This window comes from Aethalodelphis obliquidens, unplaced genomic scaffold, assembly GCF_003676395.1.
Source record: "Aethalodelphis obliquidens isolate GAN/ISIS:26980383/991018 unplaced genomic scaffold, ASM367639v1 scaffold3, whole genome shotgun sequence".
NCBI classification, from domain to species: domain Eukaryota; kingdom Metazoa; phylum Chordata; class Mammalia; order Artiodactyla; family Delphinidae; genus Aethalodelphis; species Aethalodelphis obliquidens.
Genome location: NW_020837947.1, coordinates 68,136,504 through 68,150,511, shown reverse-complemented (window position 1 = coordinate 68,150,511; position 14,008 = coordinate 68,136,504). Strand labels below are relative to the sequence as shown.

General features: G+C 42.5%; 1 protein-coding gene across 2 annotated transcripts; it reads left to right on the top strand.

Annotated features, from left to right (window-relative positions):
- The first annotated feature begins 3,370 nt into the window (after window positions 1-3,370).
- SMIM8 (small integral membrane protein 8) lies at window positions 3,371-13,776 on the top strand. 2 transcript variants are annotated; one of them, XM_027091060.1, is made up of 3 exons: window positions 3,371-3,422; window positions 10,674-10,831; window positions 13,316-13,776. In XM_027091060.1, exons 2-3 carry the CDS (start codon window positions 10,697-10,699, stop codon window positions 13,472-13,474), a joined length of 294 nt encoding a protein of 97 aa, XP_026946861.1. In that variant the 5' UTR covers window positions 3,371-3,422; window positions 10,674-10,696; the 3' UTR covers window positions 13,475-13,776. The 2 variants fall into 2 exon arrangements, with proteins under 2 accessions (XP_026946861.1, XP_026946855.1); XM_027091054.1 differs by lacking the exon at window positions 3,371-3,422 and adding an exon at window positions 3,467-3,546 and having other exon boundaries at window positions 13,316-13,774.
- The last annotated feature ends 232 nt before the right edge of the window (window positions 13,777-14,008 follow it).

Here is a 14,008-nt window from a genome sequence, read left to right as displayed (position 1 = left end):
GCTGCAAAGAACTTTTTGGGGGGGTCTTAAAAAATTGCAATTTGGGAGACACAGAATCAGGTAAAACTAAAAGCCTGTTCCGGGGAAGAGAAAGAGTCAGGCGCTTATAAAAGCAAAAGCCACAGGATTGTTCAAGAATTATGACTGACTCTGATACAGGAAAGGAAATATTTGTCCATAAGGGATAGGCTGTCACTGGTTACTTTAGGGTAAGCGTCCAACACATATCTTGAGTTTCTGGAGCACTGGGCAGATGTTCTGAATGCCTGCTTTAGATGGTAAGTGATCAAAGGTCAGGTTCCATCCAGGCTGAGACATGCGTAAGTCACACTTTCTCGATGGCCTCCAGGCTCGATGTGAGAGAGCTCTCTTAGCAACACCAACTCCATTTTGATTTTCCTCTCACAAGCGGGGCCTGCAGCCCCATCGTGGCAGCTCTACCCTCCTGCACTAGGACCCCTTTCACAATATCTCACTTTCACTCCATTGTGGGAAAGTGTCTCTCATGGTCCAGAGGCCCCTATGCGTTGGCTGGCTGCTCTTCATCATGGTACCTCCTCCTTAGCATCTCACTTGTCCACTTAACATCCCTTCTATGAATATTTCTGGAGCTCTTCATGTGTCTGGAAATATAGCTACGAGCAAAACGTAGAGCCTTCATGCAGCTTACATGAAGCTCCATGGAGCTTTCATGGCATAGTCATGCCTTCATGGAACTTACATGCTAAAGGAGAAGAAAGACAATAAATTATATGACGGCAGGTAACGACACTATTTGTTCAAGTCCCTCAGGAGTCTCTCCTGTGCATTCAGCACCAGGCCCACCCATTTCCTCCACTCTGGCCACCTCATTTAGTCACGCACGGTGAGTAGAAGGCATCCCTTTACCACCACGTGAGCATGGGAAAGCAGCACCCCTCGGTGGAAAAGCTCTAGTCTATGGTCCCTGCCAGCTGCTGCTTTTCAGTTCTGTGTAACTTCTCAGGAAGCAGGTCTACCTGTGGGGTGGACGTCTGCTTGTTTTGTCTTCCTAGCACCTCTACCCCATCCCAACCCCCAGAGAATGTCTCCTCCACAACTGGGATAACATGACCTTGACCCAGGCTGGGCCAGCCCTGCTATCCCTTCCTCCTGTCCACAACAATTTGTCCTGAGAAAGGGTACATGACCCAAAGGTCATGAAAGCCAGTCACAGTTCTTTTATGAGATTTGATAAATGGGTGATTAGAAAAGCTCCCTTTCCACTTGGATGTACCTTAACGTGGTAGGAGGCTGGAACTGCCAGCAGGGATGTACCCAAGACATGCAGTGAGTGTACCTGAGAAGCACATAGAGAAATGAGACAAGGGAGCCCTGTTGGCATCTATGGATGTCCCATATCTCACTGTTCCCCAAACCAGTCCCCTCCCTGTACTTAATTACATGGGGTAATACAGATCCTTTTGCACTCAAGTTACTTTCAGTTATTTGCAGCTGAAATAACAGTTGTATGCTGAACCCACATTAATTATGTCACCTACTTTGACTTGGCGTGATGCCAGCGAAAAAATCCAGCATTCATTTTATAAAAATTACCGCAACAATGTGGTGAAGAATCTGCCTGCCAATGCAGGGGACACAGGTCGAGCCCTGGTGTGGGAAGATCCCACATGCTGCGGAGCACCTAAGCTCGTGTGCCACGACTACTGAAGCCCGCATGCCTAGACCCCGTGCAAAGATTAATTCTATTAATTCTTGCCTGAAAAAAAGTACCCTTCCCTTGAGAAGGCTCACAGACCACCAGTATTATCCCTAGAGCAGACTTTAGGAACTTCTGATTACAATAGTTGTCTTTCATAAATCTGAATGCATTTTCACACAGATGAAACTTTGTTTTATGCAGCCAATCCGATCAAATAGAAAAGCTCCTAATCCTAGCAAATACCAGATGTCCTGTTAAATATTATTAAATATTGATGGTGCTATCTTATTACTTTTTAAAATTAATTAATTATTTTTTATCTTTGGCTGCGTTGGTCTTCGTTGCTGAGCGCGGGCTTTCTCTAGTCGCGGTGAGCAGGGGCTATCTTTAATGCGGTGCGTGGGCTTCTCATTGCGGTGGCTTCTCTTGTTGCGGAGCACGTGCTCTAGGCATGCGGGCTTCAGTAGCTGTGGCTGGCGGGCTCTAGAGCGCAAGCTCAGTAGTTGTGGCGCACAGGCTTAGTTGCTTCGTGGCATGTGGGATATTTCAGGACCAGGGCTCAAACCTGCGTCCCCTGAATTGGCAGGTGGATTCTTAACCACTGTGCCACTGGGGAAGTCCCTCTTGTCTTTTTTTTTTTTTTTTTTTTGCGGTACGCGGGCCTCTCACTGCCGCGGCCTCTCCCGCCGTGGAGCACAGGTTCTGGACGCGCAGGCCCAGCAGCCATGGCTCACAGGCCCAGTCGCTCCGCGGCACGTGGGATCCTCCCGGACCGGGGCACGAACCCGCGTCCCCTGCATCGGCAAGCGGACTCTCAACCACTGCGCCGCCAGGGAAGCCCCCTGTTGTCTTTTTGATGATAGCCCTTCTAACAGGCGTGAGGCGATATCTCACTGTGGTTTTGCATTTCCCTAATGATTAGTGATGTTGAGCACCTTTTCATGTTACAAACAGCTTTTTCATTAAAATTTAACTTATTTGTCAGAAGATTGCCTACTAATACCAGATGTCAGTGAACTTTTAAAAATTAAACCTCAAATTAAAGTCAATTTGGCTTGAGAGAACAAGTTTTAAATTCAAAATCCATTTGCCAAAACTGTACATAAATCCATGCCAAAATCTGGGCACCTGATATTCTATTTTGTTTGTTTTAACACAGCTTTTATCCCAACAAAGTTCAAATCAGCAAAGTACGTGCAAACCGGCATCCATATCTATTCTTATCACCCATAGCCACATGTATCTTGCATCTTAGAATCTCAAGGCACTAACAATGTCAGAGGATTAACTGTACATTTAAATGACTGTGTCCCTGAAATGGCGCTAGGAGGAGACCAGATCCGAGCCTTCTTTCCCAAATCAGAAAGCTTTCCCCTTCCGTTAATAAATTTATGTAATTCTAGGTGATGTCTCCTTTTATTTATACAAAACACACACGCGAAACTGGAAAGTTATTTGAACTCAGTAGGCTGAAAACTTAAGGTAAAAAAGGAAGAAACCAAAAACGCCCTTTGCAAACTCCATCCCGCGGGCGGGCTGTAGGGCTTGGGAGGTGGAGGAGAGGCCCTAGACTGGTACCCCTCCGCTCCCGCGCTCCTGCGCCGCAGCCTCCGGGCTGTAGGGGCCGCTGCGGCGCCGAGCTTGCCGAGCGCGCTGGGCCGCTCTCTCCTGCAGGGAGAGACGAGGCGCAGGAGGAGAGGCGGAGCGCAGCGGGCGCGGAGCGGAGGTGACCCAGCGGCAGGTGAGGAGCGGCGGGGCCGGGGTGGCTGGACGGAGGGCCGGCGGGTGGGGACAGGGCGGTCGCCCTACAGCGCACTCGACCCTGGCCTTGGAGGGCCCGGCCGCCATGCGGGCCTCGCTCCCAGGTGCGTGGACTCGGCGGCGTTCTCTCAAGCCCCCCGAATCCTCGCCACTCGGTGGGCGCCCTGAGCCGGGTCTTGGAGATCTCTGCGTGTCCCGCCCCTTCCGTGGACACTTCCACCGCCGGAACCCTCCCATTTCCTGGGCAGTTTCTTGGTATCCCAGCTCACCAAACTTCCTAATTAGGGGAAAGTGGTTTTGTAACTGTTTTCACATGAGGTGCCTCTTTCCTTTTTAACTGTTAAGTCGTGTGTTCCCCCTGCAAGACAATGTCTGGAACTTAACTGAATGCAGTTGTGTTGTTTTGTTTTTTTCTGGAGGCTTCAAAGGTATCAGTCTTTGAGTAGGGCCAGAGGTAGTGTGGGTACCACACTATGGGGAGGGCAGCGGACCCAGGTAGTACTTTACACCCCTCAGATTGTAGGCAACAACCGTTGTCAACATCTTTCTCCTTTTTCTAGGTACAGTAAATTTCAAGAGATGGAAAGAGATATTTTAATAGCGTTTTTTACCTTAAAAACAGCAAATACAGAATTCATCTTTAAAATTTAATTGATTATAATTTTATGTTTCTTAAATCTTGTAATAAATAACTTACAAATGCAGAGTCTTATCAATTTAGGAGTAAGATGGGGTGAAGTGGTGGACTAGGGGTGGGCTGGAAATTGAGAGACCTGGATTATCTCCCTCTCCCTTGGGCAAAGGCAATCTCTGTGGGTTTAGATTTCTTTGTTTAAAAAAAGGGGACTGGATTCGATGGTGAAGATGACAGTAGCTACCAGTTATTGAGCATCTGTTTTGTCCTATAAAAAATGTTACCTCATTTAATCCACATAGTAATTCTATGCATTAGATAATATTATCCCTTTTGTAAAGGTGCAGACTGAGGCTTAGAGAGGTTGTCACTCAAAAACATACACCTAATCTGTAGGAAAGTTGGAATTTGAGGCTATTCTACACTCCCTCAAGACAGAAGTCCTCTGATTCTGTCCCAAACTTGCTTATTCTAATTCAAATTTTTTTTTTTTTTTTTTTTTTTTTTGCGCTACGCGGTCCTCTCACTGCTGCGGCCTCTTCCATTGCGGAGCACAGGCTCCGGACGTGCAGGCCCAGCGGCCATGGCTCACGGGCCCAGCCGCTCCGCGGCATGTGGGATCCTCCCGGTCCGGGGCACGAACCCGTGTCCCCTGCATCGGCAGGCGAACCCTCAACCACTGCGCCACCAGGGAAGCCCCTCAAATTATTTTTAAGGTGTCCTACCCCAAACTTCAAGTGATTTTCTTAAGTATTAAAATAGTGTGGTATGTGGAACTAAAATAACAAGTACATTTATATCTCATTAAAGTATTTTGTCCATTGGCTTTGATTATTGCTGACATGCCTTTCACTAATGTTCTATGATTCTGATAATTTTCTAAATTTATCTTCTACTGAGATACTTATTTCAAAAATGAATATCTGAAGATAAAGGTTTTCCCCCAAAGTAACTCAGATTCTTTATATATTGGTCTAATTTTCATGTCATGCCAATTTTATTTCACTGAATTGTTTAATGTCAGTTGCCAAATATATTCTGGATCATCCTGCAGAGTAAGAATTTTACTAAAGGAGAGAAAATCATTCAAAAATGACTGTTCCTGACTTGGCTTAGGAACATCTTTGTATAGCTTCGCACAGTGTGCATTATTCATTCCAGGGGAGCACCATTCTCACTCACACTTTAGAGTGTGAATGACCCTTGTGGCATTGGTGCAAAGAGTCAGTCCTTTACCTCCGCTGCTTCCTTTTCCTATTGCATATTGCCTTCAACAGAGAGTGGGCAGAAGAAAAAGGTAAAGAACTTTTTACCAGGAGGGACATAAGAAGTAAAAACAGCTTAGTTTAGATCTTTTTTTTAAATTTTTATTTTATATTGGAGTATAGTTGATTTACAATGTTGTGTTAGTTTCAGGTGTACAGCAAAGTCATTTGGTTATACAAATATATATATCCATTCTTTTTCAGATTCTTTTCCCTTATAGGTTATTACAGAATATTGAGTAGAGTTCCCTGTGCTATATAGTAGGTCCTGGTTGATTATCTATTTTATATATAGTATTGTGTGTATCTTAATCCCAAACTCCTAATTTATCCACACTCCCACCTTTTCCCTTTGGTAACCCTAAGTTCATTTTCTATGTCTGTGAGTCTGTTTCTATTTTGTAAATAAGTTGATTTGTATCATTTTTTTAGATTCCACATATAAGTGATATCATATGGTATTTGTCTTTCTCTTTCTGACTTACTTCGCTTAGTATGATAAGCTCTAGGTCCATCCATGTTACTGCAATTGGCATTATTTCATTCTTTTTTGTGGCTGAGTAATATTCCATTGTGTATATATACCACATCTTCTTTATCCATTCACCTGTTGATGGACATTTAGGTTGCTTCAGTGTCTTGGCTATTGTAAATAGTGCTGCAATGAACATTGGGATGCATGTATCTTTTCAAATTATTGTTTTCTCCAGATATATGCCCAGGAGTGGGATTGCTGGATCATATGGTAGCTCTATTTTTAAGTTTGTTTTTTTTTTTTGAGGTACGCGGGTCTCTCACTGTTGTGGCCTCTCCCGTTGCGGAGCACAGGCTCCGGACGCGCAGGCTCAGTGGCCATGGCTCGTGGGCCCAGCCGCTCCGCAGCATGTGGGATCTTCCCAGATCAGGGCACGAACCCGTGTCCCCTGCATCGGCAGGCGGACTCTCAACCACTGTTTAACCAGGGAAGCCCCTGTTTTTAGTTTTTTAAGGAAACTCCATACCGTTCTCCATAGTGGCTGTACCAATTTACATTCCCACCAGCAGTGTAGGAAGGTTCCCTTTTCTCCACACCCTCTCCAGTATTTATTGTTTGTAGACTTTTTGATGATGGCCATTCTGACCAGCGTGAGCTGATACCTCATTGTAGCTTTGATTTGCATTTCTCTGAGGATTAGCTATGTTAAACATCTTTTCATGTGCCTATGGGCCATGTGTATGTCTTTTTTGGAGAAATGTCTATTTAGGTCTTCCACCCATTTTTTGATTGGGTTGTTTGTTTTTTTGATATTGAGCTGCATGGGCTGTTTGTATATTTTGGAGATTAATCTCTTGTCAATTGCATCGTTTGCAAATATTTTCTCCCATTCTGTAGGTTGTCTTTTCATTTTGTTTATGGTTTCCTTTGCTGTGCAAAAGCTAAGTTTAATTAGGTCGCATTTGTTTATTTTTGTTTTTATTTTCATTACTCTAGGAGGTTGATCCTTTTGGATTCAAAAAGATATTGCTGTGATTTATGTCAAAGAGTGTTTTGCCTGTGTTTTCCTCTAAGAGTTTTATAGTATCCAGCCTTACATTTAGGTCTTTAATCCATTTTGAGTTTATTTTTGTGTATGTTGTTAGAGAATGTTCTGATTTCATTCTTTTACATGTGGCTGTCCAGTTTTCCCAGCACTACTTATTGAAGAGACTGTCTTTTCTCCAGGAGGGACATATGAAGTAAATATAGTTTAGTTTAGTTTAGATCTTTTTTTACAGGCAGGTATGAAAAATTCTCCTCTCTTCTATTTAAAAAAATTATATACAACAGTTTCTTTTCATGAGTTGTTAAGGGAACAACAAATGGGTGATGGAAAAATGAAGAAGAAATAAGAATGGGGGCACCTGGACAGATTGCAGAGCCAGGTGGTGGCCCTGGGTTACCTGATTTATAGAGCGTTTTACAGGTGGGCCTACACAGAAACTAATCACCAAATTACTTAGCCAGGAGCAGTTCAGTGCCAGGTTCCCATCATCCTTGTGCGTGCGCGCGCACGTGCGCGCGCATGCGTGTGTGTAATATTTATTTATTTGGCTGCGCTGGGTCTTACTTGCGGCATGTGAAATCTAGTTCCCTGACCAGGTATCGAACCCAGGCCCCTTGCATTGGAAGCGCGGAGTCTTAACTGCTGGACCACCAGGGAAGTCCGGAGATTCCCCTTTTAATGCAATAAATGAGGTTCCTAGCTTACAAATAAACATATCTTGAAAGCAAGTGTATCTAGAGATTCGTCAGTATCATATACAAATAAGAAAGTGCTAGTTACCTGCAGTGGGAAAAGAAGAGTAAGGGAAGAAGTGGGAGAAAGTGATGGGGAGACTTAGGAAGTTCTGATGGACATGTGCTAGATGTTAACTGTTGTCTTAGGTACTGCTGATTCAAGGGGTAATGTTGGAATAGGTTGTTGCTGTGCTTTGAACTTACGGTGCTGCAGCTTTTTAAAATGGAATTATATTAGCTCTGCACTTGAAAGTAGCTAGTCAGCTTTTACTACTGGATTAAAAGTTTGATTTTGAAATAGAGACTTGTTTTCCCAAAAAGCACTGACAATGAACACATCTGTGAAGAAACAGCTAAGGTTTTGCATCTTACATACTTTATTTATTCAACCACCACATCTTTAATTTCTGCCCCAGGCATATTCCTACAGCTCTGTGTGCTGGGCATGTGAGGAGATGCAGAAGAACCTTCTCTTACATGAAAGAAATGGGGCTTCCCTGGTGACGCAGAGGTTGGGAGTCTGCCTGCCGATGCAGGGGATATGGGTTCGTGCCCCGGTCCGGGAAGATCCCGCATGCCGCGGAGCGGCTGGGCCTGTGGGCCATGGCCGCTGAGCCTGCGCGTCTGGAGCCTGTTTTCCGCAACGGGAGAGGCCACAACAGTGAGAGGCCCGCGTGCCGCAAAAGAAAAAACAAAAAAAAAAAAACATGAAAAAATGTTCTGCTTTGTTCTGTTCTTATATATCACAAATTCTTACCTACTAAGGCCCTTTTTGGCCTCAGAAATCTGTTTCTTTTTACATAAAGTACAGAAGGTTGTTAAAATTCTTTATTAGTTTTATCAGTGGCATAAACAAGTTATGCAGTTTGGGGAGAACTATTGTAACATCTTCAGTGACTGTGGCTCATTAAAGGAGAAGCAGCAATAGAACTGAGCTGTCTTATTCCAGGCCTAGTAAAAGAATGATATATAATGGAAAATATTATTTTCATACGTTCCCCAAAGTATCGCAAACAATGGAAATTGTGGCATATTAAATCTTTTTAAATATAGTGTAGTAGGTAATTTAAATTGTAAAAGGCCCTTTCAATAAACATTTGCAGTGGTTTCTAGCCCAGGTGTTCTTTAATTGTCATTTCTGGCCAAGAGTTTAACATAAACAGAATGTGGATGTCTAGAGGTTGCAGTATAATAACCACTACCTTGATTGCTTATTTGCTTGATTCGTCACAAAGCAAATGTAGGTTCGGCTTAGGAAAGAGGAGACCAAAGAATCTTGCATGTGTATATATATAAATATTAATATATCTGAGAGGCTTGAGAGGCTGTCTTCCAGGTTATAGTCCTCAGTAAGGTCCCCAAATGAAACTTAACTTGCAACTTGTAGCTTGCGCATTTTTCTTCACTTGACAGTTTCAGGAAGTTCACGTAAGAGTCGGGCATATGAGTGGACCCCTGGTTCTGCAGAAAATGTTGGATTTTTTTGCCAACCTTGGGCATGACGAGTTTCAAGCAAGTGTGTGCTGGCTGAAAAAATTTCAGGCATGTCATGGAATGATTCAGAAGTTGTCTGTAGTGAAAAAAACACTGTTCAGTAGAGAAAACTAGTAACTTGAATGCAGTTGAAATTTAAAAAAAATTGCTCGTTACAGCTTGAATGACGTTTTAAATGCTGATGAAATAAGTGTTTTACGAGTTGTTACCTCATATACTTCGTGTCCAAGGTAGACTTCGCAGAAGAGGTAAACAGAGGTTGATGATTGCTGTATTCTGCTGTAATGCATCGTGGTCGGAAGAGATGAGACCACTTGTCATTGGCAAGTCAGCTAACCCCCAGGGCTGCAGAAATGTTTATTTGCTCCCCAGTGATTATGAAACGAATACACATGCCCAAAGTATGGGAGGTTTATTTACTGAATGGCTGAGAATGGTTAGCAAAGGGATGGAAGGAGTGAAACCAAGATCCTCTTGCTAATGGCCACCTGCTGTGCCTATAGCACACTCCTGTGTTTGGATCACACATGTGTTGGGCTTTCCCACTGAATAATCAGTATGTTTTGAAAAAACTGAACTAACTTTCTCCATAAGTAATAAAGTTGCAAAAATACTGCTTTTATAAAGACTATAAAATGGAAGACTTAAAGAATACTTGAATAAACAAAGCCCCAATGAGTGTTTAAATGTGAGTGTTTGACTCTCATTTCATAACATTTACTATATGAGAGGGTTCAACATTTCCCCTGAAGAATTTTATTATATTGTCATCAAGTTCAGCCTTTCTTTGGAAGGTGTCTTTCCCTACCTTCTTCCTTGCAATTCTGCCCCCCGCCCCCAAGCATTCCGTGGCAGGAATGGTAGGAATAAGCTTTTGCCTAATAGTATCTAGAAGAGAAAAATATTCACAACATGATGACATTCCAGCTGGGAGAACCAGAAGCCAAAAGACATACTCGGATCTAATAGGATAAATTCTGAGTAATTAAGAGAAAAAAGGGTATTCAGATTAAGGAGGTAGCATAGTGGTTGTTTCCAGAGAGTGGCTGATAGGCAGAGAGGGAGTGAGGACTGACAGCTGCTCACCCTTCTGTCTGGTGCTGGTGCTGGGGTGACCGGTGGAGGAAGGCAGAGGGGGTGGGAGCAGTGGAGCAATGGAATGCTCCTGTCCTGAAGGGCTATTGGAAGGTGAGGAAGAGTGAAAATGGAAGGAAATTAAGAAGGTGTGGATAACCCACAGGCCACTTCCACCCTCAGCACCCCCTTCATATAACAAGATACAGTGTGACTCAGACCAACAAACAAATTATCTAGCCTCTTGGAAAAGTAGGAAGACAATTTTTGCATACCTCACTAGTTTGGTCTAAGAGATGAAAAATAAAATAGCCATTTTGCCAAGCAAAACCTGAAGTTCCATTTACAAAGTATGTGTTATACAAAGGAAGAAAATAATTGACCATCACTTTGGTGGAAAAGTGGACTGGAATTCAAAAAAGAATGAATACGGAATCCGTTTCTTAAAGAGCATTATCAAAAGAACATAATCTGGAAGGGAAAAAAAGTCTCTCATTTTATTTTTAGGTACTAAATCATCATTAGTCAAGATGTCTTCAGCACCTGAGCCTCCAGCCTTTAAAAAGGAGCCACCCAAGGAAAAAGACCTGGGAAACCCAGGGCTCAGAGGGGTCCGCTCCACAACCTTATTTCGAGCTGTGAATCCAGAGCTCTTCATTAAACCTGTAAGAAATACATCCATGATAAGACTTTTTTTTTTAATATTTATTTATTTATTTGGCTGTGCTGGGTCCCAGTTGCAGCATGTGGGACCTTTAGTTGCTGCATGTGGGATTCAGCTCCCCGACCAGGGATCGAACCAGGCCCCCTGCACTGGGAGCGTGGAGTCCCAGCCACTAGACCACCAGGGAAGTTCCCAGGATAAGACTTTATGTTCAATTTAACTAGGCTGTCAGAAATAGAAAGTTCTTATTATTTGATTTTATCTTGGAAGAGCTCTCTGTGAATAAAAAGCAGGTGGAAGGGAGATCTTAAATGCTGTTTCACTTAATACACATATAAAACTAATTATTTTGAGCACATTTGGAGAATTGTAATGGAAAATGGTTGGATTTTAATGGATTGACTTCAAATTCCCGTTTAAAATTTTATTTTAATATCTGCATTAATTTTAAGGAAATTTTTATTGTTTGATCAAGTATTATTAAGTAAATAAGATCTTCCATTGAAACAAAGAAAACAGACTGAAAATCTGATCATTCTTATAGTCTACAATTCCAGGTTTTATTAATATTTTAACCTAGGGGGATAGTGCAAACATATCTTGAAAAATTTCAAAACATGCATTTGTACACTGTTAGGGAGTTAGCTAATCATTCATATTTTTGTAGCAAGTTATTGAATATATTTGATATGATAAATTTTACTTTTTTTAAAACTCAGATCATACAATGTACTTAAATGTATTGAATGTGATTAGAATTTTAATAACATAGTTGCCAGTATAAGCTGTTTGAAAGTTAAATAGGTCAATTTAACAATCAAATCATTAAATCAAAGTAGAATGTTTTAAAAACGTTGAACTAATGTATTCTTTTTTATATATATATATTTATTTATTTACTTATTTATTGGCTGCGTTGGGTCTTCGTTGCTGCACGTGGACTTTCTCTAGTTGCAGGGAGCGGGGGCTACTCTTCGTTGCGGTTCATGGGCTACTCTTTGTTGCTGTGCCTGGGCTTCTCATTGCGGTGGCTTCTCTTGTTGTGGAGCACGGGCTCTAGGTGCACGGGCTTCAGTAGTTGTGGCACGCAGGCTCAGTAGTTGTGGCTCCTAGGCTCTAGAGCACAGGCTCAGTAGTTGTGGCTCGCGGGCTCTAGAGTGCAGGCTCAGTAGTTATGGCGCACGGGCTCAGTTGCTCCGCAGCATGTGGGATCTTCCCGGACCAGGGCTCGAACCCGTGTCCCCTGTATTGGCAGGTGGATTCTTAACCACTGCGCCACCAGGGAAGTCCCTAATGTATTCTTTTAATTGCCAAATACATTTCAAGAATTGTAAATTTAGGGCTTCCCTGGTGGCGCAGTGGTTAAGTATCCGCCTGCCAGGGCAGGGAACACGGGTTCGAGCCCTGGTCCGGGAAGATCCCACATGCTGCGGAGCAACTGAGCCCGTGTGCCGCAACTACTGAGCCTGCGCTCTAGAGCCCGCGAGCCACAACTGCTGAGCCCGTGTGCCACAACTACTGAAGCCCATGCGCCTGGAGCCCGTGCTCCACAACAAGAGAAGCCACCGCAATGAGAAGCCCACACATCGCAACGAAGAGTAGCCCTCGCCGCAACTAGAGAAAGCCCGTGCGCAGAAACAAAGACCCAACGCAGCCATAAATGGATGAATGAATGAATAAATAAATAAATAAAATAAGAAATATTTTTAAAAGTATTGTAAATTTAAACTGCTCTGAGGCTTGACCTTTATTTTTTTTGATGATTAAGATTTGAAATAATAGTAGTACAACAGGTATGGTGACAGAAGCAGAAAATACAAATTTAAAAAGCTTTTTTAAAAAAAAAAATTCAAAGCTGCATCACTTTGCCTCTTAGGGTCTTGGATTTTACAGCAGCAAATCAAGGTTATTATAATAGCATTTCTCTTCCAATCACTAAATTTCTTGAGGTAATAGAATAAGTTCCCAGAGAAGAGCGTGTATATTTTGCTGTACCTGGTATATGACATGAAAGGGTTTCTGCCAGTTATCCATGAACTCAGGTGAGAAGAATAGCATGTATACTTCATTCCTCACTTCCTAATAAAATTAACTAATTTAAGGTTTGCAAGTGGGAAGCTTGGGCCCAGAGAAGTTAAGCAACTTTTCCACATCACACAGATAACACTGAAAACTCTGAGCACTGGACCAGTTTTCGTGCCTCTCGTTTCCCTCGCACCTCTTCCAGCCTCACCTTCCTAAAGGTGAAGGTTGGAGATGTCCCAGCTGTGGAGAGAAGAAGCAAGAGTCTTCTATAGTCTCTAAATTATCAGGAGTTGAGTTAATTGAATAAAGAACTGGGTAAATTTTTATAAATGAAATTAATACCATAGGAATGTGGTGTGGTACTAAAGCCTTGGCATGTCAAGAGAAAAGTGCAAGAGATACTTGAGTCTCCTCAAATGATGAGTCTTAATGAGGTCTTATAATTTTTTTCCTTTGACAGAACAAACCTGTAATGGCTTTCGGATTGATAACCCTTTCACTTTGTGTGGCTTATATCGGTTATCTACATGCGACACAGGAGAATAAGAAGGACCTCTATGAAGCTATTGATAGTGAGGGACACAGTTATATGAGGAGGAAAACATCTAAGTGGGATTAACAGTGCTGGTTACTGCAGATGGAGCTTTACTGGGGACTCTGAAATCTTCAGGTGAAGATTAGCACCAAACAGTATCTTGTTTCTTGTTCTAGAAGATGCTGCTGAGGAAGAAGGATGACGGTTGCAGCCAGGCCACTATAGTGAATGTTGTCCTTTCAAAACTGTAGCCATTATTGCATTCTTTTTCCACAGAAAGAGCTGCTCAATATTTTTTCTTGACTAAATCCTCTTGTAAAAGTGCCATGAGAATGGAAGTCACTTTTGTGAGTTAAGTTCTATATAATAAAAAGTACCGATGCTCTTAAATTTACATGGTATTTTTAACATTTTAAGGGGAATTGTGCATTTACAACTGTTGTGAGTGTTTAGTTTGTTTTGCTGTTTGCAAGGACAGTGTTCATTTTCTACCTGGCATAGAACCTATATTTGTAAAGAAAAAAACAATTGTAAATTATCGTAAAGCCTGCAGTTAAAAACAAATAGTTTTTACAGAGTCACAGATGGGTCTTACATTTCGATTTTCCATTTCAGCTA

Excerpts from the sequence above, each read along its gene's own strand:
- SMIM8 (XM_027091054.1), top strand. Across the intron at positions 10,832-13,315 it reads CAGAGCTCTTCATTAAACCT|AACAAACCTGTAATGGCTTT; the intron begins GTAAGAAATACA and ends TTCCTTTGACAG.